Source organism: Alosa sapidissima, chromosome 8 (assembly GCF_018492685.1).
Source record: "Alosa sapidissima isolate fAloSap1 chromosome 8, fAloSap1.pri, whole genome shotgun sequence".
In the NCBI taxonomy this organism is placed as follows: domain Eukaryota; kingdom Metazoa; phylum Chordata; class Actinopteri; order Clupeiformes; family Clupeidae; genus Alosa; species Alosa sapidissima.
Genome location: NC_055964.1, coordinates 16,186,969 through 16,212,539, shown reverse-complemented (window position 1 = coordinate 16,212,539; position 25,571 = coordinate 16,186,969). Strand labels below are relative to the sequence as shown.

General features: G+C 40.4%; 1 protein-coding gene across 1 annotated transcript; it reads left to right on the top strand.

The window, feature by feature from the left end:
- The first annotated feature begins 1,719 nt into the window (after positions 1–1,719).
- npffr1l2 (neuropeptide FF receptor 1 like 2) lies at positions 1,720–23,144 on the top strand. The gene is made up of 4 exons (XM_042101574.1): positions 1,720–1,740; positions 11,209–11,431; positions 21,389–21,488; positions 22,142–23,144. Exons 1-4 carry the CDS (start codon positions 1,720–1,722, stop codon positions 23,142–23,144), a joined length of 1,347 nt encoding a protein of 448 aa, XP_041957508.1.
- Positions 23,145–25,571: the final 2,427 nt, after the last annotated feature.

Here is a 25,571-nt window from a genome sequence, read left to right as displayed (position 1 = left end):
AGTGCCTGATTCGCTCAGTGAAGAGTGTTCTTACCTCAGTCCTTAAACAGCAGACCCTGGATGATGAAGGACTCCAAACAATTTTTTTGCGAAGTTGAGGCAACATTGAATGATAGGCCTATTACAAAGGCCTCAGATAATTCAAATGACCTGGAAACCTTGACGCCAAATCACATTCTGTTGTTTAAGAGTAAACCAAGTATGCCACCAGGACTGTTTATGATCCTACCCATTACTTAAGGTCCTCCAGTAAATGTCTCTTCACGATCCCCTGAATCAACACTAAGGCTGCACATGGTGCCTTCAGTTACTGTGCCCCAATCCTCTGGGATAGCCTACCTCTAGAATTAAGGTAATCACAATCAATTCTCGCTTTTAAAAAGGGACTTAAAACTTATTTATTTTCTTTAGCTTTTAATTCATGACTACAGGTCTCTGCTTTTAAAACACTCCATTTTATTATTATTATTATTTTTATTATTAATACTTTCTTATTGTTTTTGTTTTTTCCTTTCTTTTTTTTCTTTCTTTGTTTTTTCTTTTTCTTTTGCTAAGTGTGTTTTTTATTTTAGATAATTTGATGACAACTCTCCACTCAAAGCACATTGTGTCTATGTATGCCATATGAAATGTTCTATATAAATAAACTGACTTGACTTGACTTGTTTGAAAGAAATGATTTGTATGTCAGAAAAAGATGGAAGCAGATACAGTACATGGCGGAACTCTTCTGGAAGAGGTGGATTCCTGAGTACCTGCCGTTGATGCAACAGAGACAAAAATGGACAGCACGAAGAAGAAACCTCATACCTGGAGATGTTGTTCTTGTGGCAGATGCTACAGCTCCAAGAGGATCTTGGATGATGGGGAGAGTTTTAAAGGTCAGATCCGATGTGAATGGCTTTGTGCGCTCTGTCCGCCTCCAAACGAAGACCAGCATCCTGGAGAGGCCTATGACGAAGCTGTGCCTGCTGCTGGAGGCAGCGGTGTGGTCACATAGACACTCTCACTCACTCTCTTTTTCTCTCTCTCTCATTCTCTTTCTTGTAGGTGCGGCAAGAAGACATCTGTGCCTGATAGTTAGAATATATATTTAGTGTGTAGCTCCGTTTTGAGTGGGTGGTGGGCACATGGTTTTTTACCAGCGCGAGAGATGGAAAATATTGTTTGCTGCAGCTGGAACTAAATAAACCAGCCACAAAACCCGAATCAAGCCTGGAATTGACTTTATTTCTTGCCTGCGTACATCACCTGGCCCAGGGTGCCAGAAGTTGTCGTTTGAATGTTTGATTTAAGTTTAATTTTCTGTTGTTGACAAACGGCCACTACACTGAGGGAGAGAGAGGTCTGTCTGTGCCGACAGAACCTCTCCCTCCCGCGTCTAATCTCTATCCCATGACGTACTCCATCTCACTGTGCAATAGAAAAATTATGAGCAAGCGCACCTTAACCACATTGTGCACACGCTACATTATTGCCAAGCATGCGCCCTTAAAATAGCATCTGAAAAACGCGCCACTGACTTTAGACAAGGTTTTTCCAGGTCTGTGGCGGAATTGTTTTCTGAAACTGCAAAATACATTTTGTTGAGTCATTTGGTTATGTAGCTTTTTGAAAAACCTTGAAAACCATATGCACCAATACTTTGCTTATGTCTCTTACCTATGACTTTTGAACAAAGCAAGCACCTGCTGTCTTCTGTGGAATGAGAGGCTAAAAATGGCTGGACTGCCATTACCAATCAACAATTATCTACAAAAAAGTATTAAAATAATAATTAATCTATTGTTAATGTTGAAAATATGACCAAAAATCTTTAAATTGTCATAAGATTTCTTTGACATGTAAACCATTGTCTCCTACTAGGCAAATGTTACCCTATCCACTGTGTCAGACCGTGGAAGAAGGGTGGTCTGCACACTGCAATTGCTCCAAGAATATAGATTCTTCAAGAGGGAAGAAAATGTATGAAACCAGGACAGGTGGTGAAGAGCTGTGGTGGTGTTGACTTTCTTTGTTTGTGTCAAGACTGACACAAGACTGTTGCCAGTACTCTGTTTATAAGCAATGGCGAAATTAAGGCCAAGGTGAAGTGAAATGTGTACTTTGGATTAAATAAACTTTTCAATATTTTGCAAAGTTTGGCTGTGTTCATTTGATCAGTAGTAGGTTACTTCTAATACATTTAAAAGGGTAAATAAATACAATATTATAATTATACACATAAATTATGAATAGTAATATTAATAATAGTAATAGTGTCCAGTACAGTACTGTTTATCTGGAGGTTTACAGTACTAAAAGCGGTATGCTCATTCATTTTTTACAAAAACAGTGACATTGAGGATCTGATAAAAGTTTTTTTTTTAATGAACATTTGGGTAGGCTACAAGGACTGGTGTGGGAGTGCTTTATTCAAAACACAAACAATACTTTTTTATTTGAAAGAGCACTGTCATGGTTCTTTTTTTGCGCTTTGGTTTGTGAATAAGAGCATCTCCTCTCCCCAGCATATCATCTTAGCAATTGAACCACCATATTTGTGCAGGACTTCAGTCTTCCACCCTGATAATAGATCCACTTCTCTCCACTACTTCAGGGAGCACGCTCACTGCATTGCAGATACGGATCACAGCCCAAACCATTGTCCATGCAGAGAAAATGGGAGCTCTTCTGTCTGAAGTGAAAAGTCAAGAATCACAGACAGAAAAGATTCAGGCGTTGAAAGGTTGTTTTGGACCCACTGAAAACATAACACTCATGGACAACCTTTCTTTTGTGTGAAGAACATACTGCATGCTGTGTGCAAGAGTCTCCCGCCAAGCAGTATAAGGCCTATTCTTAGGGACTTTTTGCAGTTCCTAAGGCCACTTTGTGCATTCGGACACCATGGAACTGTGGATTAAATAGTTCCTCTGACTACAGTTCTAACTATTTGAGCTCCTACTTTGGGGTATGGTCTTTTCCCTGTGCATAGGAACCATGACTGATGTGCATGCCTAGGAAGCAGAAGCACCATTTTTAAACAGCTCTGTAAAAATAATTCAGCTTCTGTTTAAATTTGCATAAACATTTGCATAAACATAAAAACTGTATGAGAAGGCTGCAGAGACTGACTGCTGCCATGCAGCAAATGCCTTCTGGACAGATGAGAAGAAATTTTATGCTATGCTATAACAATGCTGATTCTTTTTTTTATGCTTCCTGATACCATGAGCTTCTAGTTTGTCAGTAAACCTCAGCAGCTAGTAACTAAATAGCAATGCTGTCCATTTCATTGTTCATGTAATGGGCTACTACTAGGCTAATGTGTGTTAAGTCATCCTAGAGTTCCTACTATGTGCAGATGCAAACAGAAAAAAGCCCTAGGAACTGTGTAGTTCTAGGGGTAGCTCAGTCAGTAGTTAGTAGAACTGTGTTCTTAGAACTTCTGTGTCCTAATGTGCCTATATATGGGTGCCATCAAAAGCTCTCATCAATGGGAAAAACTTCCAGGGCACCGGGTTAGCCAGCTAACTAATAACACTCCTGGCGCTATTTGAGATTGTGAGTAACGAAATTGTGGTATAATATTAGATGTAACTATCTTGTTTTTATATAGGCTCAGTTAAAACAATGAAAAGAAAGGATCTTCAAATACCAAACAAGGTTGGTTGTCGGAAGTGTGTCGTCACTGATATCTCTCTAAAGCAGGTGCTCTTTGGTTTCAAGGGAATACTTCTTGCACACTGCTTTTTATAGTTAAAAAGCCTTTAATTTAAGTGGGCTTACGCTTTGCGACAAAACATGTCTTCATCAGATCATACAGGTTATGGCCTCCTTACACCAAAAAACTTTGACAAGATTGAAGAGCACTTAGGCTATTGCATAGACTGTAGAACTTCAAGGCTATATACAGTCTATCGGCTATTGTGTGTGTGTGTGTGTGTGTGTGTGTGAGTGTGTGAGTACATGTGTGAGAGAAAGAGAGAGTGATTGAGCTGCAACTCCTTGTTACATAAATGATGGCAACCATAAAGGCTGGCTTATGCTTGTACATCATTCAGTCATGCTCCTCAGGTTAGGGTAACTCACAAATTGTCTGTCATAGTTTGTGGACACCCTGAAATAGTCTTGGCCACCCCATGTAAAAGTTTACTTAGTTCAGCCGCTCCATGCATGCAAAATAAAATGCTACATTCAGGAAACAACAAAGTAGGCTACAGTGTAACTTGACCTGAGAAAAGGGTCTAAAGCAGCTTATTTAGAAGTGAATGTGAGCAGCCTATGGGCACGCATCGGTTTTCTGAGAAACAAGTGGCGCAGGGGGTGAAACGATGCGCTCGCGTGGTCAATGACGCACGACACTTGGCGGTAGGTGTGGGGTGGAGGGCCGAGGAGGGCAGGTGGCAACAAGACTGAGAATACGGGCGAGAATTGAAATAAATGAACATCAGGAGGACTCAATCACGAAGAGAGGCAGAATGAACCGAAACCTTCTTCTGTACCAGAACTTGAGCACTTAGAATATTATATTATATTGTTTTTTTAATTTATTTTATTCTTAGCCTGGCTGCTGCGTTTACAATAGAAGGTAAGTTTTTTTATATATATAGAATTGGGCAATGTTTTTATTGAATTTCTGCGTCTCATACATTTGTTTGTGGTCCTTACTGTCAGTTCCAGTCACGAATTATTTTATTGCTCTTATGGCACTTCTAAGTCGGACTTATCTAGAGCAGTAATATTCAACAAATTCCTGACAGCCTACACTTCTCTTGCATTGCAAGTGTGAGTTGTATGATTCCATGCGCGAGGAAAGTTTTGGTCTAAATTAACATACTATTAATCGGGAGGGGTGTTAGGGATAAGTGATTGTCAGGTAGGCTTCATGTGCCTACCGTTTGCCTCTTCGGCTGCTTTTTGTCTAGCTTTTCCGACCATGAGTGAAATAGGGGACCCCATTGCTTAAACGGATGCATAATACAACTTGACAGCATTGACTCTCAAATCTGTGGAAAAAAATGTTGCAAACGCGCCTTGCTATAATTTATCAACTGTCTTTATATCCGCTCTATAATTTATCAACTGACTTTATATCCGCTCTTTTCTCTCATTGCCCGTTTAGTTTAGGCTACAACCAAGATGCAGAAATAACTTGTTCATGACATGGCCACAAGAGGGAGGACACAACAGCATTTTCAATATCCGAGAGACCACTGACCAACAGTCAATATCTAAACGAAGCTGTCACTTTCTGTCCCCCATAATCAAGCATGCATGCAATTAAAATACCCGTTGCGACTCATATATCATATGAGTCTCTGCTATATATTTTAGTCTTTGCTATATATGTTGCCAAGTAAAATATTGTTGAAGCTTTAAACCTTCAAGGACATTAAGACACCCTAAAAAGGCCATTGAACAAGAGAGTGACATAGGCTACATGCTATATAGTTAAATGCCTGCTTAGAAACATGTCAATTGTAGGCTACCTCAGAAAAATGTCCCAGTTTAGCTGATTTTTTAGCTGATAATAACCCAAACAATTCATAAAATATATCATACAAGTATGTTTTGTGTTATATCATTAATGTTTTAGCTGCAGTGCCCTTATTACCATCAACACAAAATCAACATGTCAGGTGACTTACCTTGCAAGTTCTGGGGTCAGTGTTTTTTTAATAGCCCCATCCATTCTTGTTATCCTCAGACCAATCATAATTATTGTTTCTTATAAAAAGCATAGTTACCATTATAATAACATGATCAGTGATTGGCTGCTAATATTTAAAGAGCCCAAGATGTAGCCTAAAATCTTATTTGTCCCATGTCCCAATTTACCTGACTTCACCCTACAAATATTGTTGGTACACATGCTACTGAGATTCAAAGTCTACATGAATATGAAAGTTATTTTGTGGAGCCTAATTAGTACATTGTTCAATTTTTCATTAGTGGCCAATATCTTAATTAGTCAGGGGACATGTCACAGTTATTGTTTGCCTAAATGAATAGCGCCCTTCCTCCGTTCATTATGTCTGGATTATCATTCCACTAACAGGCTGTACTATTCCACTAATGTTGCTGTTTGCTGTGTCACATAGAAGATAGGAGACATAGAAGATAGTCATTTTGAGTATGCTATTCTTGTTTCAATTAGGTCTGCTGAAGGTGTCTCAAGTAAATCATGGCCCTGGCCTGTGCCTTATAATTGTGCCTGTAGCAGCTCATCTAGAAATCATTCATGCACTTAATTGGCAACACACCTTCCAACTATTTAAATTATGCATATTTATTTGTTTAGGCTATACAGTCCTTTCATAAGTGTGTTGTTTGTGTTTATCTTTATCTTTAGCTTACATTTATTAGCAGCAGGGCTCGAATTATCTTTTTGTCTTTAAGGGGGTCTCTCTCTCATAAAAAGTTGGCACATCCAGTACATAGCCTAAAGGCGATACAATTAAATAGCCTAGGCGCGAGTGGCGCTTTTGCGCAGTATGCGCACGGTAGGCCTTGGCTATAACTTGACAGATTTGATAGAAATTGATTCCTTTTAATCAATTTCAAAATATTATTGATTGCAATAGTCCATATTTCATTTCAATTTCACAATACGAAAAAATAGACTAAACTTAGTTTAGTCTGAGTGCCATTCTCAATTTAACAACGTAACTCATTTGAACTATACCACTGTCTCAGATAGGCTAAAACACAATAATGCATGTGGTCTTATACATAGGGAAAATGCACTAACTGGCAGAAAATAATAAAGCCATTGCAGCCAAACTATGTTCTAGTATTATAGGCTAATGTACACATAGTGATATCAACACCGCGGTGTTCAGTCGTCTCGTGTGTTGAACCGTGGAAATAAATAGACGAACAATTTTGGAATTTGCACTGCGTGATGAGATGTTGTCGGCTAGCCATTGAATATTCCGCCATCAGAGATTGCTAACAGGTGTTTCAAAATATCTGGGAACTTTCCGGAGCTCTGAATGGCAGAGGATAGTTGCAGATCAATTCACACAATCATTGAAGTAGGCTGTATTATGGGCCATAATTTTTGTCAATAAACATAGAAGAGGCGAAGCGCAAGTTCAACAACAAACAGGACTTTTTCAGCCCAATGACCGCCTATGTAAATAGACAAAACACTCTCATCAAAGCAGGGTGGCTTCTTCGGACTTGCGAGTGCTGTCAAATCGATATTAGGCTATGCGGTTTGCTCATATAGTGGTGTGATGAAGTGCAGTCATGCTGCGTTCAAGGTAGGTCTAACGTAGCCTAGCCTACTGGTAAGAGATCGTTCAGGGATGGATAATGAGCGTTGTTTAAGATTAAATTACAATGCCAGACACCTTCAGATATAAGAGACCCCCTCAGATTTTTGACTTTGTTGTTTTTATGGGAGCCAGTCCTCACTCTAAGGGAGCTCGGCTCCCACGTAATTCGAGCACTGATTAGCAGGCACTTTTGTGCAAAAAAACATACATTATATTTTAACCAAGGACCAAACACAACACACCAGAAAGGTAGCTCACCCCTACCTTCAGTATTCCACGCAAGGTTTTGTTTTTGTTTGGGGGACAGGATGACCCGACTTTGTTTTGTTTCCAGTTTTCGGAGCCTGATGGGCTGCCTACAGAGACAGTTTTACAGTGTACTCACAGAATGGGCAGCTAGCGGTCGTGAGGAGATGATTGCTAAATGTGACAAAAAATGTTTATGGGCTTGAAATCGTGTAAAATCCCTTACTGCACCTTTAAGGCTAGAGCCTACTGTAGTTTCACAACATTCATCGCACTCCCATGGGCGGGTGTAAATTCGGGCTAGCTTCGGGTTGAAACACGTGCAGTAATCAAATCCAAATGGTGTATTACCAGTCTTAAATTCTTAATCTGATTCTATCTAATATCTTTGGAGTTGGAGAGGTTGCCACCAAGGGGTGGCCAGTGGCCATGGTCATTTCAATATAAACCCCAGTGGCCACCCCTGACTATGTGGCCGACGGACACAAATTCCAAATTCATACCCATTCTTCTCTGCTGCTCAGGAGCACCACATATCGTGAAAGTGTGCAACCTTCAATGGTGCTAGCTGCTATGTCCTGTGATAAATGGGAGAAGTTCAAGTTCATAATGTGTATATTCACAGGAAAAGTAATCATATTCTGCACACAACTCTGCATCCATCTTCACACTCATTACTCTCAGTGGTTTATCTCACAAACTCTTCATTCAACACATAGCAATATATCAAAAGTAGACCTTACCGAATACAATGATATAAAGCATTCCTCTATACAGTAAGTCATTACCGAGTAATCTGTTTTTGAAATTGCAGCAAATTTCTACATGTTCTCCCACTTTGGGCTGAAATTCTAATGTAAAAGCACCCCAAAATAAAGAACTTGCTTTCCATCTCAAATAATCAAAAGTTGGTCATGCATGCACAGATCAACTGTGCTTTTGGCTACATGACATATGCACATTATGTAAGTTCAAGTTAGGCTACCCCAGGTCACCAATGCGTATATAACACAGCAGAAAGTATTATAAGACACATTCTTCATCCAATAGTTCAATGACAAGACTTCAGTGAATACAACAATTCATAATAAATAAAATATTTATGTCAGTACATATATCTTTGTAAATTGCTAAGCCATAGAGTATCGGACCATTATGATTCTTATATTCCAGACAATCCCACACAAATATGACATATCTATTGGCATGCTTCCAGGTGACCTAAATGCAAAAACATGACAAAAATGCAAGAGACACAAAATATGTTTCCTTGATATAAAGGCTGACCTTGATGCAAGAATTATCACTTCATACTTTCCAAGATATACTAAAAAAAAAAGATAGTCTAGCATGTATAGATGGCCCTTACAATTGACCAAGATAAGAACTTAAAAGTAAAGGTATTAAAATTGCACTGAAAATAGCCTAGGCCTTAAAGGGCTGATTTTACAGTGGGTAGTATTCATTTAAATACCTTATCACAACAGTTAATGACGTCGAAGAAAATAAAATGCAGCACCCGCTGCTGTGCCTTTCTTCCCCCTTACCTTTTTCATGAACATGACCTAAAATAATGAAATGACACCAATGGACTGATTACAAAGGCTTGTCATTAAACACTTTAAAAAACAGGCCTTTTTTTGTCTTTTCCCCCTGAAATTGCACAGTGCCAAGCATTTCTGAACCCGCCACATTTCAGCCCTCTAGGTCACTTGATATGACTTTAGAAACACAACTGAGCCCTAGCACCAGGTCTTGTGAAGCTGTGTGCAAACGTATATCAAAATAGAATGAAAAATGGGTACTTTAGACCATTATTTGCCAAGGTATGCTCATGCATTTTGTAAAATGTCCTATGGAAACTCCCCATAGGACTTTTGGTTATAAAATATATACTGACAATAAAAAGCCTTACTGTGTGGCAACCTCTTGGTGTAGAAGCATAATCCTGGTGACAAATGTAAGATAACACTCTGAGGTTTCTTGTAGACTATTTGGATTGTAGTGTATGTCAGAGGTTCTGATACAGAATGACTACACAAAATATGGAATAATTACACAAAAGTCTCTATTTTCCATTTTGTTGTTGGTTCAATGGATGTGTATAAGATGGAGTATACATCTGCACAACTAATATTGGATAAAACAACATGAATATTCAATCTATGGATTCCTGTGAATATTTAAATACCCAATATGCTGCATCTACTTATTGCTAAGGATAAACACTGCAGCTAGAAGGTAGGGAAGCACCAAAGGCGGAGGAGGGGGTGGAGGGCATTTTTGATTACATTTAATTGAGACATAGTAAGATTAACCTGACAATGTAAAGCACTATACAGATTGTACATGAAAAAGGTTGTCATGTATGGATTCCTAAGAGTCCAAGCTTTCAAATGGTGCATACAATTGATTTAGAATGTTGGGGGGAGGTGGGAAAGGGGGGTAGGTGTGATGAGGATGGCACACTATTCTTTAAAAGGAATTCAACAGCCAAGACAAGAAAAATAAACATGCATTTATAATGCAAGAGGGAGACAACAGAGAGAATGGCCTTCACAAGAGGTCAAGACAAGCAGCGAGTTTGGGATCTTCCCAAGTAAGAGACAGTGAAGTTGTAAGCCAGATAGTAAGTCCTTATACAGTAAGTCCTGTCTCTCTCCCTGTCGCTGTCACACACACACACACACACACACACACACACAGAGACATACTCTCACACACACAATGTAACGATTTAATACAAATTGTCTAATGACTAATGAAAACTCTTTTTGTTCATGTTTCAGATACTGACATGGTTGTCTGAAGGTAGACATGGAAATTAAAAAATCAAATCCCTCTACTTGATCAGAAATGCCTGGGCTGGACTGAGCACCGTAATTATATTTCACTCAGGGAAAAGCTGTCAGCAAAATGACAGTCTAATTGTAGCTTTCCTTAGTACAGAGAATTGCTTCGATATTACAGCGTCTCTTGACAATTTCACATCAATATAGCATCATCCTTTCCCATACACCAAATCTATTTTGCTGTTTTGGTACTAACCACTAATACATAGAGTTCTTCAAGCACTCAGGTGTGTTCACAGCTAGCTGTTAAGGTTTGCAAATTGACATCTGAAATAAATAGGGAAACAGCTGACTGAGCTCTTAGTATTGGGAGCGAGGAGAGGCCTCAGGTCCGTGGTTGTGGTGGTCTGCCTTGCGAAGACAGTGTTAGTCAGGCCACTAAACAAGTGATGGGGGGCAATCACTAGATCAATATCAGCCATCATTTTTCATCTCTTTCAGCCCTGTTGACATACAAACCTAACGGCGAACCTGTATGCACACTCAAAAAGACTCATTTGTTGTCTGTATCTGCATTCCAGAGTCAAAGAAAAATAAATGCATGATGTATTGCTTAAGATGGATATATGAGCAAGCATTCATGTCTATTGTTGCAAGAGAAAAAAAAATGAGTATTTTTGAATGCTAATGACAATATATTTCCCTATATTATTCATAGGTAGTGTCATCTTTCTGCTCCACCTTGAAAAGCCCTCAAAGTTGCATACATGGATGTAGTTGAGTTGGAGATGGATGGCTGGTTAGGGCTTGATGTGCCCTTTCTGAATGTAAATATTTCCTGGAGTGAAAACTGTACCAATGGCTCAACAAGCAACATCTCCGCCAACTCTGATCACCCATACCCATACTACCAGCACTCGTTCCCAGTGGCGGCCAGCCTGATCCTGGTCTATCTCTTCATCTTTCTGCTGTGTATGGTGGGGAATGGCCTGGTGTGCTTGATAGTGTTGAAGAACCGCCGCATGAGAACTGTTACAAACCTGTTCATCCTCAACCTCGCTGTCAGTGATCTGCTCGTGGGAATCTTCTGCATACCCACCACCCTTGTGGACAACCTCATCACAGGTAACAGTATGCTAACAGATACAAAAAAAAGAATGAAACACTCACGCAGCTGCGTGAAATGTAAGTACAACTGCAGCCGCTTGGGGGCAGCATAAGTCCGCTGTGGCGTTCCACGGTCGAACCGGACGGAGCGTTCGACAGCAAGGTCTGTGACTGGTAGAGTTTTCATTGTGTTGTTTGTCGGTGTTTTTAGCAGCCCCTGCAACATGCTAGTCCACTGTAGCCTATAAGCTTTGTACATAATGTCAAACATAGTTTTGGATTCAGTGGCAGGATTTCTTGATTGTACAGTGCCTCTGTCTCTCTAATGTTTTAAAATGAGAGCTTCGTCAGCTGGCAGTAGGCTACTTTGTAAGCAGTCATGAGAAGTTTGCTTGCTAACAGAACATAAATATGCTGCCCAGAAACCTCATTCTGATTTTTTTTTACTACACTAATGAGGTTGAAATATAGCCTTTGCCTACAGTATCTCCTTAACAGTAATGTTAACAAAATGACAGCATTCATATGACAAAGGAAAACGAATGTCAAGGCTGTGCCACAGCAACCAGTGTACAGTCCTACCCAATACTCAATCTAGCTAGTGTTGTCTGATAGCGCAGTGGGTTAATGCACGTGTCTCCAGAGCAGGTCTGGTCTTTCAGGCAGTTCGAGTTCAAATCCAGGAAGGAGTAATGATGCAACGTTTTTCTTTAGAAATCTTTTCATTGAATCGAAGTTGTAGCCTACTACAGACAGTCGATGAGGTGTTCTGAAGTAGGCTTAAGCTTGGTGTAGGCTACTTTGAAACTTCTGCGGGGTAGCGGGAGCATTTGTTTTTAAATCATAACTTGCATCTTTCCATTCCAACCATTATTAGGCCTATTTTTATAATTTTTTTTGCAAGGTGTTGCTCCTGGTAAAACTTGTTTATAAGACGTTTGGTGATTAATTGATAGCTGTTTTTGGGACACGTTAAACTTTCTTTATAATGAGCGCATACAGGGAGTAAAACGACTTGTTGCCATTTTGGGACATTAAGATACGTTAAGATTTTTCACTTTAAGGATTTTATTAATTTATTTATATTTAGGCTACTTGCGCAAACCCTGGATACTTTTATTGCCACACAACAATATTGGTATTTGTTTGTTACATTAGCTTCAGAAAGTAGGCCTACCGCTTCAGAAAGCTGCACTGATTGTGAAAAAAGGGGGTGGAGAAGGGGGGCTTAACGTGAAAAAGTTTAACGTAGCTTAATGTCCCAAAACGACAATTGTTTGTACAACAGCAACAATTGCTGGTGTACAGTCTATAATCAATTAGCCAAATCATTTGTCCAGCTGTTTAAACATTTTTTCGTGCTACATTCAAACACAAAAAGCGTTTTTGTCGACAAGCAGGCATGTTGCGGTTGCAATTTAAGTGAGATTTCTACAATATCCCAACCTATTCCCCTCTGATATTTAGAGTTGTTTCGTTAAGATAAAATTCTTATTTAAATTTTGGGTTCGGCAAAGGACGTTTTTTGACTTTTTTTTATTCATGCCCTTTACAACTATGCTTATCCGCCCTGGCAAACTTCGATCACTGCATGATGATACTGCTTTTATTACACAACTGTTGTGTGTGTGCGCATGTTCTTTCTTTTGGTGCGCAATCTGAAGCTGTAGAGACGTTACTGCTGGTCAAGCACATTATTGGAAACCAGAGGCGGACAGAGTACACAGCTTCATTACTTGAGTAAAAGTACAGATACCCTTTGCTAAATTTTACTCAAGTACAAGTAAAAGTACAACAGTCAGATGTCTATTTAAGTAAAAGTACTGAAGTACTTGTTTTTAAAAGTACTTGAGTATCAAGAGTACAAGAGTAGCCTACATTTTCTAAATATTGCATTACTACTGCCACAGTGCTTACATTTATGTACAGAAATGTCCTACATGGAGTTATGAAAAATGTTTAATACCTTGAAGAATGAAAAAGGAATTGGAAGTAAAATCAAGTCATTTTCATCTTTTTACCATGTTGCCAGGGATGGGCAGTATTTCTAATACATGTATTTAAAATACATTTTTCAAATACAAAATGCTATTTTGTAATTGAAACACTTGAAGCGAAAACTATCATTAACTTGTTCAGAAAATTTAAATAGTCTGGTGAGGTGGGGCCACAGGTTGGCACATTCCCGGGATGGACCTGCTGCGTCTTCATCTATTGTTTCGTCTCTTATCTAAATCTGACCATGGAGTTGACTTTGGCGGAAAGCTGAAGGTGATTGCTGATAGGCTGTCCCAATCAGTGGCGCCTGCACAATCCAATCACGTTTGAGAGGGAAACAACAAATTGAGGGTTTCCGAGATTTTTCTTTTTTCCTTTTTTTTTAGAAGTAGTAACGGGTACTCACGGTTATGGATAAAAATGTAGTGGAGTAAAGAGTACAATATTTGCCTCTCAAATGTACTTGAGTAAAGTCATGAGTACTCCCCAAAAATGATACTCGAGTAAAGTACAGATCCCTCAAAATTGTACTCAAGTACTGTACTCAAGTAAATGTACTCCGTTACTGTCCGGCTCTGCTGGAAACTTTGCACTTTATTTTCTGTCCTGTTGTTTCTGTCGTTGCTGACAATGTATAGTTTGTTGACACTGTTAATCTCTTTGGTTATACCTTTATATGTCAGACTGCCGTTTAGTAAGTGTAAATGTCTGGAAAAATATTAGCATAATTGCCGTGAATGTGTGGAATGTTGCAAATTTAGTCATTTATATCGTGATTAGCACATAGTATTGATGCTATAATTGCACAATTAGCATGTTACGTTTTTTTTATATTCATGTAACTTAACTGTTTGCACTTTGTATTTGTAATGGCCTTTGGTAATTACGAATGGCAGACTGTTACAATGTATAGCCATGTCATCAACGTGCTACTTTATACTGCCACACATGCTACTTTATACAGCCACGTGGTAGTGTAATTATTACTGATGGTGAACCTGTTCAGTATATAAATGTCTATTTAGCAATGCTTGATTGCACAGTTAGAATATGATGCTGATTGTATTCGGTATTTATTATTTTCTAGAAACCACAACTTCACATAACATAACACAACTTAATCCAAGTCATCATTATTTAAATGGAAATATTCCAGTAACATACTTTGGAGTGTGGAATAAATTATCAATAACATCTCCCTGGAAGATCTGCATTCTTTCTGACCGAAGATTTAGGCCAGCCGCTGTACAACCCGCAACATATCTCATAGTTTCCTACACTAGCCTCGCCCGCCACTTGTTGCCTTCATATTTTTCCTTTCAAATTTGTGATATCACTCAAGTCTTGCTTTAGTTAATTGGCAAGTTACCAGAAGCCAAAATTCTGACACTCTCACTAGCTCAAAAATGCCGTCATGTAGGCTACTTTCTAAATATTTAACAATCGGAAGCAGCTGCAATTGTAACAGGACATTTTGAAAGAGACCTTTATGGAAGCGCTGCTGCCCAGCACGCGCACCCTCCTTCACAATGTTGAATGGTGACACGCACTCAACTTGCAAAACATTGAACTGCTTTGAGTGAAGTGCGCTTGCGAGTTGCGTTCCTTCTGTAATTAATTATACTAGATGCTCTTCTTCACACTGAAAACAGTGGCAGTCCTAGCTTGTAGCCTATAGCCTAATATTCTTTTGGAATCAATTCGTGGTTTGATTGACATCAGACTAGTCAGTTAGTTGTGCACTGTTTCCAACTCAGTTGTAAGGTAACAAACAGCCTACTCCGATGAATTCTATTTTTGCCAATATTCTTGTCGCCCTCCCAGAATTCTGAATATCTTTGCTCGCACACTGTAGGAACTGTAACGTGATTAATGACACGTTACACCTAGTGTTAATTTCGTCAGACGAGACGAGAGGAAATATGTTCGTCAACGACCTTTTTTTTCATGACTAAGACGAGACGATGACGAGACGGCAGTAATGTCCTGAAACACTGACTAAGACTATCTTAAGATGCATTATTGTTGACGAAAAAAGACGAGACTAAAATGTTTTGCATGAAATAAAAACTAAGATAAAATCTACCTTCATGTTCGTCTACAAAATGAGAAGACAGAATATCTAGCTGTTATGTTTTCAAAATATTCCGAATGAGTTTATACGCAACAGCTTTCCTGGAGGCTAGTCTACCCTGTGGCTGCAACACGAAACTACATGGAACAAGAACACTGGAGATTTCTGCCAGAGTTAGCAAGCTAACTACCTAAGCTTTATGCCACAATGCTACATACCCAGAAGTTGAAGCTTCTCTCATACAAATTAACATCCCCCAGAATGTCCATACGAAAATGTTCAGCATGTAATGTCAACTATTCATCTAGTTAGACTGATGACGCAAAGTTTGCTAGCAAGTAAGCTAATATGGAAAGTTTGCTAGCAAGTTAGCTCTGGCTAAGATGGAGAGTCTGTTTGGGGAATGTGTTGTGTTTGGGCGCATATCGCCATCTAGCGAGGCGGAGTAAAACATTAATAGTTTGGCCTACAACAGTGTTTCTCAAACTTTTTCAGTTTCAGGACCACTTAACTAACCCTAGCTAAAAAAAAAAGAAAAAAAGATTAGACCTACTTCAACAGTAGCCTATAATTAGTCTACACAATAGGCCTACTCACTGAACCACCTTGCTTATTGTCTTTGCACTTTGTCAGAGGATTCATACTGGCTTAAATTGGCATATCTCTATAACTGTTTGGATTTACATACAAGTTATATTGCAAACAATTCATCTATATTATATTTTACCACGTCTGCTCGCGGACCACTTGGGATAGCTTGCAGACCACTAGTGATCCCCGGACCACACTTTGAGAAACACTGGTCTACGAATATGACAGTGGTCCAGTCAAATCTTTTACTGTCTATGGTCAAATCCCAACCGAGCTATAACTGTAGCTCGACTTACCTGTGCATGTAAACATACTGACTGACAAAAAATCAGAATGAGTAATTATAACAGACGAGTAGCCCTGTGGACACACAATGTTGTTGGAAAATTGAGATGTGTGAAACACTATTTGACTCAAATGGTAATCAGAAATAATTTGTTATAAAAAAAGACTAAAATGTGTTGACTAAAACTGACTAAGACTAAGATACCTTTAGTTTTCTTTTGACTAAAACTAGACTAAAATGACGAGACTTTTAGTCGACTAAAACTTGACTAACAAAAATGATATTTGAATGACTAAATATGACAAAGACTAAAAAGGACATTTCGTCACAAGACTAAGACTAAGACTAAATTAAAAATAGGTGATAAAATTAACACTAGTTACACCCAATTCTGCTCAGCTACGAGTAGCCTAGAGAAAGAATCTCCCGTGTGTAAGTTCACTCCAAGTTGGCCTACCCCATAAACTGCATGACAGTAGGCAATTTCTATTTATCTATAAAATGACCACATGCGTTTGTTCAACTTCATGAAGCAGAAGTACTCAGGCTATTTGCACACATTTTGTTTGCGCAAGAAAGAGAAAATACAGCGCACGCGATTTTGGGCTGCACTTTGAAACTCGTTCCGGCGCCCCTGCCTTGTTGCCTTTATGATTTCTTTATAACTTTCTTATACTAAATAGGAAATGCAAACAATGACATGCCCAACCCTGGAACTGACTGACTCTCTGTCTTGTGTGTGTGCGTGCTCTAAGCAGCCTACGTTTCAAATTATGGTAGCCTAACGTTCAAGTTAGATCTGCTGCATGGAGGAGAGTGAGAAGAAACCCGTGTCCTGCTTTTATATTTGATAAATAGGTCCATCTCATCTCACAGTTCCAATGCATGATCCGAATGATGGTTTCATATTTGTTATTCAACTTTGCAAAATACATTCGGGGTTAAAGCCCCGGCAAAATCGGCTGGCGACGCCCCTGATATAAGATATATAAACTCACGCTATTGTATTATCATATATGTTTGGTAATGGCCCAACTGTCTCTGATTGTTCTACTGACTTGGAAACTGGATGCGTCATGGAAGTAGTAAGTCAAGTCGCATCAAAAAGTGTAGTGGCAGAACTCCCAAGAGCCACCTGGTGGTTGTTTGGGTCAACTGCAGTTTGTGCCATTTCTGCCGAGAGTTCTGCCGAAAATGGGTGCGTGATTCATGCAGGAAACCGTCCAAACTTAACTGATACCCACTGTAGTTAAGTTTACACTGGCATTTGTGAATTGAGTATCACACTGTGCTCATAGACAATGGTTGTCAGAGGTTTACCTGAGCCCATACAATGATTTTCATTACTGAAACAGATTAGTTTTAATGCATACACACTAGCTCCTCTTTTTACTTGTTTATTAGGCTACAGTAACACCAGAGGTTACTTTTTTGAAACGTGTTGCTGCTATCCAGGGGCGATTCTAGACCTAGAGCTTTGCCAATCAGATTCCAAAAATAATTCAGTGGAAATGCATGGATTCAGTTGCTTCCAATAGCAGCAATTGGAATTCAAGATGGCGTCGAACGGTAAAATTCCTTAAGGTACTGTCTATATAAATCGTCTTGTAAATAAACTACCTTTTTCAAAGTTCTCCATGTCTCGTATTAAATGTCAAGGCCCTCGGAAGTCTACCAATGAAGTATGGAGCTACTTTGAGCCTCGTAAATGGTGTAAAACAGTGATTTATTTGCATGGCTAGGCCGATGCCCGAGGCACCACAACGAAACACTGTTGGTAGCATTGGCTAACTAGTGCCAGATTTCTGAGTGCAGGGGACAAGCCGAGGTGAGCTATGAGACATACGTTCACACTCGGTATCATGTTTCAACACACTTTAGGTCAAAATCACACTGGAATTATCCTTTAACGTCCAGTAACGTTAACGACGGGAAAAGTAATTACTTAGATTACCCCGTTAGTGAAAAAATAACGTCGTTACCTAACGCCGTTCTTTTAAACAGCATTATTCCAAACACTGATCATTATTAATTGTCCGCATGTGTGCATGCAGCCTACGCATGGTGTGAGTGTGTGTGTCAGGGAGAGAGCACAAGCTGGTAAACTGTTGCTAAATTTAGACTACAAATTTGACGCTAAGCATTGAAAAACAGATGCTAATTATGATTTACCTTGTCATATTTTCTGTCAATCAAATTGTGAATTTGTTGTAACATTTAAACAGGGGACGACTTACTCTACGCTCAAAGTGATGTGATGAGCTCCAGCGGTTTCCACTGTACAACGAAACACTCGGAAGAATCATGTGAACGATTTTCATTGGGTGTTGCGTTCAATCTTACCCAGCTATTTCCTGATTGGCTATTATGGCCCCTTTCTTTTTTTCCTTGTTTGTTTTTTATTGGCTGGTAAGTGACAGGCTTGAGTCATGACTAAAGCAGGCACGGAGATGCGCTCATGAATGCCATTTCCAGCGAGAGCAGCTAGAATTTTACTGGGGCACTGGAGACTTTTACTAAGGCACGTGCCCCAGTGAATAAGGTCTAGTGACGCCCCTGCTGGTATCAAATTCATAATTACCACATATTTTTCATGAAACAGTCATATATGTCATTTTCAACATTTGATATGTTGTTGGCATCCTTTTTGCAGCTAAATGAGTTTACGAAATTTTGCTACAAAATGTTTTTTATTCTGCGTGGCGGTCATAATTACCTGTCATTCTCATTCTCTTAACTTGGATTATCAAACTGTTAGTGGACAATTTACCATAAATAGTATATATTTACCATAAATGTACCATATTTGCATGAATGTTACCTTAATGCTGAGCCAACTCACGTCTATGAGAAACCCTAGCACTGGCACATTTTATTCGGTAACACTTTACTTGACGGGTGAGTTCATATTCATAGCAGCGGTCATAAACTGCACATAAAGCATTCATGACTGTTTCATGAGACATGACTCAACATTCATACCAAACCTTTCATGAATGTGGAAGACAGAACGACGACAACTTGTCAAAATAAAAGTCCAACAATCGCAAAGCAGCATTGCCGTTTTTGTTCCAAACCTTTTACCTGATCATGTCACATCTGAGTCAATGTATTTGTGTAACCTAGATACCATTAATTTAATCACTCCAGCCTTTGTAAATATTTCATGAATATCTTATGAAGTCTACATCAAATATCACTTTACGAATAGGCTACTTCACAACTTGTATAGTAATCACGAGTTTAACACTGGGAGGTAAACCAGCCTACATGTACATTCAGCTGACCCGCATTTGTGTAACCTGGAGCAGGTGGACATTCCCAGTAGCAAAAAATGAGAAATCATCTGCAAAGGTTACATCGTAAAACAAATACATTTTTATTAAACGAAAATTATTTGCTTTACCATGTTGTCTTTTTGGCACTGGAGTAGCCTGTTGACACATTCTGTCTTCCACATTCATGACAGGTTTGGTTTGAATGTTGAGTCATGAATGTTTTATGTGCAGTTTATGACAGCTGCTATGAATGTGTTATGAACTCACCCGTCAAGTAAAGTGTTACCTTTTATTCTTGTTGGTTTACAGAGGTGTGGATGAAAAAGGGTTGCTGACCATTCAATGATGGGGCAGGTGCTATTCAGAAATAAGAAATCTAACCACATTCAGCTCTGCCATGCCCAGCACTGTCATCTCACACTAAAATGATGGACTTGTAATCAAGCCCTTTGCCATCTGAATTTAGAAAGACAGCATGTGGAAATGAAGGGATGCCTGCCACTCCTCAGAAAAACATGTGAAAGACAATCCAGAAGTGTCCAGCTAGCAGCTGCTTCACTTCTGCACAACTCTACCATACAGACCTGGGAAGCAGGTGAACTGAGACAGACATGAGTTTTACAGCCGGACACATATATTTGTATTTGACCTAGGCCCTGTACTTGGTTCAGCATAAGAGGTGAGACCATTTTCTCAAACCCCCTGGACAGCTATAAAAAGGCTGACCCCACACATCAGTACGGGGGTAAACTGTGGCATTGTACTGAAAGCAGCAGGGTGGCTTGTTAGGGAAGAGCTTCAAAGGGATAAATGGCTGGCTTGTCATACAGAATTCATTCTTATACTTGAGCATAAAGACAGAGATCCAACAGGAGAGTCAAAGCACTAAAAACGGCAATTACCAATGCACATAAGTAAGCTTGTGAAGCAAGGCAAGGCAAGTGTATTTAGCGCATTTCATTCAGAGTGGTAATTCAATGTGCTAATTGAATTAGGGTTCTTTGTATGGTAGTACAGTACATGTAGTTTTGTAGTTTCAAAAGTGAACAAATGTAGAATAACAAAACCTTATACAAGTCCAACAGGAACTAATATAAAGGGGAAAAGGGAATAAAGGCAAATTGAGATAGTTATGGTCAGGATTCAACTTGGCCCATGATTCTGGGTATGCATGGTGCTTATCACACTTTGGGAGAAAACAATGTCCTGCTAAATAAAAGTTTGGAAACAGAGAGAAATATCTAAACTCTGAACAGAGAATGGCCATTAGTGATTTTAGTTGTTTAGCCCAAATGACAAGTGAAGGTCAAGGGAAGCATAGGAACTGCAGTTTTTTTACCCAGTGTACTTTTTAAGCGTTCTTTAAAGCAATGACCTTCATTTGTAAGACAAGAATGAGACTGAAATATGAGGCATATCTTTTGACTTATTGATAGAGGCCCAGTGATAAAACAATAGATCATCTCAATAACATCAAGCTATTATCACATTTTAGTCCACTAGAAATGGTTGTCATAACTCTCACCTGATTCATCATCAGGTTTTCTACCAAGTTCTGGCGTAACTGGCTACAGTGCCCATACCACATTCAGGTCCATGTGCTCACGGGGACCCGGGTTTAAGTCTGACCCCAATCTCGATCCCATCCTGTCACTTTCTCCAATCTCTCTGATTAAAAAGCCCCTCAAAAGTATAAATATTAAAACAAAATGTCCAGTGATGTTTACATGGCCTCTTCTCTTCTCTAGGTTGGCCATTTTCCAACACAGTGTGCAAGATGAGTGGCCTGGTGCAAGGCATGTCAGTATCAGCATCAGTGTTTACCCTTGTGGCCATCGCTGTCGACAGGTTTGTGGAGATAGAGTTGAATCGATTAAAGGAACACTGTGTTTTTTTTACTTTAAAATAATGGCTTTAAAATCATTTGGATGATTTGGATGAATATGGAGAATGATTTGGATGAATATAGAGCATTATGGCATTCCTCTGACATTTCTGATGTGCGCCTGGAATGCCAGGTATTACACTATGACTATGTAAAACAGTATGATTTTGAAATTGCCCCAGTGTTCAATGCACCACTGCATTGAATCATATGGTTTGCAAAGTTTTGTTCATCTTGAATTCACCCCTAGTATTTGACCTGAAAACGGCAAAGGATGCAATGGTTTGCAGCTGAGCTAGCTATTGTAGAACATACTGTACATTATAAGACAAAAAGATGCAGGTGTTTAGAAACGGCTGTAAGCCAAATTATGGACACTAAATTCAACTTTGACCATGCTGGGATGAAGATTTAGCACAACAGATGTTATGAAACACCTGCCTGCTACTTATGTTGTGCTGAGCACTTCCCCAAGAGCTTTTACTTCAAAACATTTTCATATATATTCATATATTGTTTAACATGTGTTCACAAATATGCATCATTTTAGAGTTAGATGTATGTGCGGAGGAAATCGCCACTGATTTTTTTCCAATCTTCTCCAATCCCCCCTTAGGTTCCGATGTATTGTGTATCCTTTCCAGCCTAAACTAACTCTCCTTGTTGCCAAGGCAACTATAGGGATGATATGGGTCCTGGCCATAATGATAATCAGTCCGTCTGCAGTGATGCTTACTGTGGAGAGAATGGAGAACTACTACATGGTCCACAATGAAGACTACAACCATACATACCCCATGTACAGGTGTTTCGAGAACTGGCCCGACCCGGAAATGCAACAAATCTACACCATGGTACTGTTTGCTCACATTTACCTGGTGCCCCTCAGCCTGATCACCCTGATGTATGGCCGCATCGGGGTGAAGCTGTACACCACCACCGTGGCGTCGGCTGGGGAGCCTCATGAGATGCTGTCCCAGCCAGCAGCAGCACAGCCTCATGAGGTCACCCGACCGCTGGTGTCCAACAAAAAGATCAGAGTCATCAAGATGCTGAGCATGGTGGCCCTGCTCTTCATGCTGTCGTGGCTCCCGCTGTGGACCTTGCTGCTTCTGATCGACTATGGTGACCTGAACAAGGACCAGCTGGAGCTCCTGACTGGCTACTTCTTCCCATACGCCCACTGGCTAGCGTTCTCCAACTCTAGCGTCAACCCGATCATCTACGGCTACTACAATGAGAACTTCAAGAGAGGCTTCCAGGCCATCTGCCAGACCTACTCCTGCTGCTGCGCCATACAGTTTGGGCTTAGGCCCCGAGAGAGCAGCGAAGGGGTTCAAGCCAACAGGGTATATGGCCTGAGGAACATCACAACCAACACTAACTTTGGAGCGAGAAACCGAGTGCACACTGACAAGGACCTGCAGGAGTTGGGGCACCTTGAGCTGGAACCAAGAAGGAAGCCCTGGAGACACGCTGACAACAGCGAGTCAGAGACCGTACAAGGGGACAGTTTAGGAGCCTGTGACATTAACAACAAAAAGGGTCCCCAGTCCCTTGAGAATGTGGAGATGATCAGCCCAAACGGTGCCAGAGTAAGTCAGGCCTGGGACCATTGACAGCTGAGGAAATGTGAAGAAGCATAATTGTGAGTTCACAGCAAAGGGAAGCACGGAACAGTATAACCATTATTTTGAAACATGAAACTACATCTATTCAAGAAATTGTCAGAGAAAAGAACACACTCAACTTGACTGTGAGCAAGTCATTGATTATCAGTTTAATAGCATGGCCTAATAGGATCCGGGTGAGTGAATGTCTACTGCGTCATATTTTTCATTCAAAATTGCAGTGCAACAGAAAGAAAATAGGAATGGGGCGTCCTACAAAAGTTCTCTCAAAATGTCGGGTTGCATCGCGCTGCTCGCATTGATGCAGTCAGAACACTCCAATTGAAAACAAGGCATTAAGTAATGGTTTTTCCAGGTTTGAGACTTGTTGTTTCACTATCATGTGCAAATATTGTGGAATATGACAGAAAAAAAATATATAATGAACTCACTGGAAAGTTTCTGGCCTGGCCTGGTCTGAAGCACATGGTTTAAGTGCATTTAGGGCGTGTCCAGTTAACTTTTGCTAGTTTGACTGAAGAATAAGTGATGCCAGGTGTATGGTTCAAAAGGGTTCTTATGTTTCCTAATTAATCATGGGCATGTTTTTGGCTTAACATCCATTAAACAAATTGAGAGTGACATCTGCTATTCCTTTTAAGAGCAAGGAGTGCAAAATCCCATACCATGATGGAACTTGGAGACAAGTGAGCGCATCTCTGCAGAATCTGCTTGCATGCACAACTGTCTATGCAGCAGCAGGATTCCAAAAAGAGTTTGTTTTGCTAAAACAGGTGTATGTGTGAAAAACAGAGCACACATTTCTGTACTCTCTTAGTTACTGAATTCATAGGCAACGACAAAGCAAAGTCTTACACCTAGTTTTTTACTTTCACAGTACCAGGGGTCTGACCAGGGGTTACAATCGGAAACATAGCCTGAAAAAAGCAACATTTACCCCAACAACATTTGAATGATGTTGCCAAAGTCTCGCTACATGGCGTTTACAAACGGAAGTTTGGGAGGAGCATGACAGAATTTCCCACGCCTCCTTCTTCAATCAGCCAGATATTTATTCGCAGTCTACTTCTACCTGCCGAAGTTGCAGCATCGGCGTCACTCCGCTCGCAAGACGCATTTGGTCAAGCCAGGAGCCAAGTCGCCGATTGAGCAGATTGGCTTCCCCAGCGCCTTCTCGAGCATCCGATCGCTTGCCTGTTTCTAATAAGAAGTCGCCGTGCGACACGAAGGAGGAGAGCAACTCCTGCGTGCAGCCCTCTACCTTGCCTTCCGCTACTGCGGCCTCTTTCACTTTTCCAGCTAATCAACCCTCCCCACTTTTCTCTTTGCCGACCCAGGGTGCTGCGCAACCTCCTCCCCCTTCCCTGTAGCGACCGCGTCGCTACCTTTTCCCTTTCCCCATCATCTCCCGCCGGCGCAAACCCTGTTCAAGCCTTTTTTCCCCAGCCAGGGGCTGCATCCCTGATTCTCCCTCACCCCTCTTTCCCTGGATTGGTGCCACCACCCTATCCCGTTTCGGCATCTCATCTGAGACCATTTCTACATTAAATAGTAACAAAATATAATCTATGTGGTGATCACAAAATGTATTTAAGGTTAAGGGAGCATCGCTTTTACCCCAACTCAATGCCGGCGTTGGCCGTAAGGCAGCTGATACACAGCAGCTGCTGCTCTGTCGCTCATTGCTAAGAGGGCAAAGAAAGGAATTTTTCTCCTTTAAATGTCTGGGAGTTTTTTCGCCTTCCTCTGTGTTCAGAGAGTGCCAGCATATTAAAGCCCTTCCCTAGCTGACCAAGGGAGCACCTACACCAGCGTGTAGCTCTGCTCTGTTACTTCTCTAGCTGACCCTTGGAGCACCTGCACCAGCGTGTAGCTCTGCTCTGTTCCTCTGAATACTCTCTAATAATTTGTTGCTGCTCACCACTTCTCTTGCCGTTAGCTACCGCAGTTAGCTACAGCATTTTAATTGCTTATATTGCCAAATTGGGGTGCATTAGATGGTGAATGTCACCACCGCGTGTTTTGGGCTGTCATTTTTAACATATACTCTCTCCTGCAGCAGCCCCATACAATTTTGGCTAATTAATTTTCCATCGCATGGATAGATCCCCTCTCCAGACTACTGACGCTCTGTTACTCGCTTCTGGTTTTAAACGCAGCTCAACGCTGTTCTAACGCAAGTCGGAATCCCAGCAGGCCATTACTCTACTCATTATTTTATGGTGCAGCCACCAACGCGGCAAATAAGGGCCTGTCCGATCAAGCTCTCAAACTCTCGTCCCGTGGTCCTCCGACGCCTATCACTCTTATATCAGATCAAATGTCTCTGATCTGAGGGAATTAGCGCACATCACGCTCTCCCGTCGAATTTGTTCGTGTGGTCCTGGCTATAGGGTCCTTCATCTTTTACGCATT

Coding starts and splice junctions, on each gene's coding strand:
- npffr1l2 (XM_042101574.1), top strand. CDS start 1,720: ATGGCTGGACTGCCATTACCA. Junction 1,741..11,208: donor TGGCTGGACTGCCATTACCA/ATCAACAATTAT, acceptor GATCACCCATAC/CCATACTACCAGCACTCGTT. Junction 11,432..21,388: donor TGTGGACAACCTCATCACAG/GTAACAGTATGC, acceptor TCTCTTCTCTAG/GTTGGCCATTTTCCAACACA.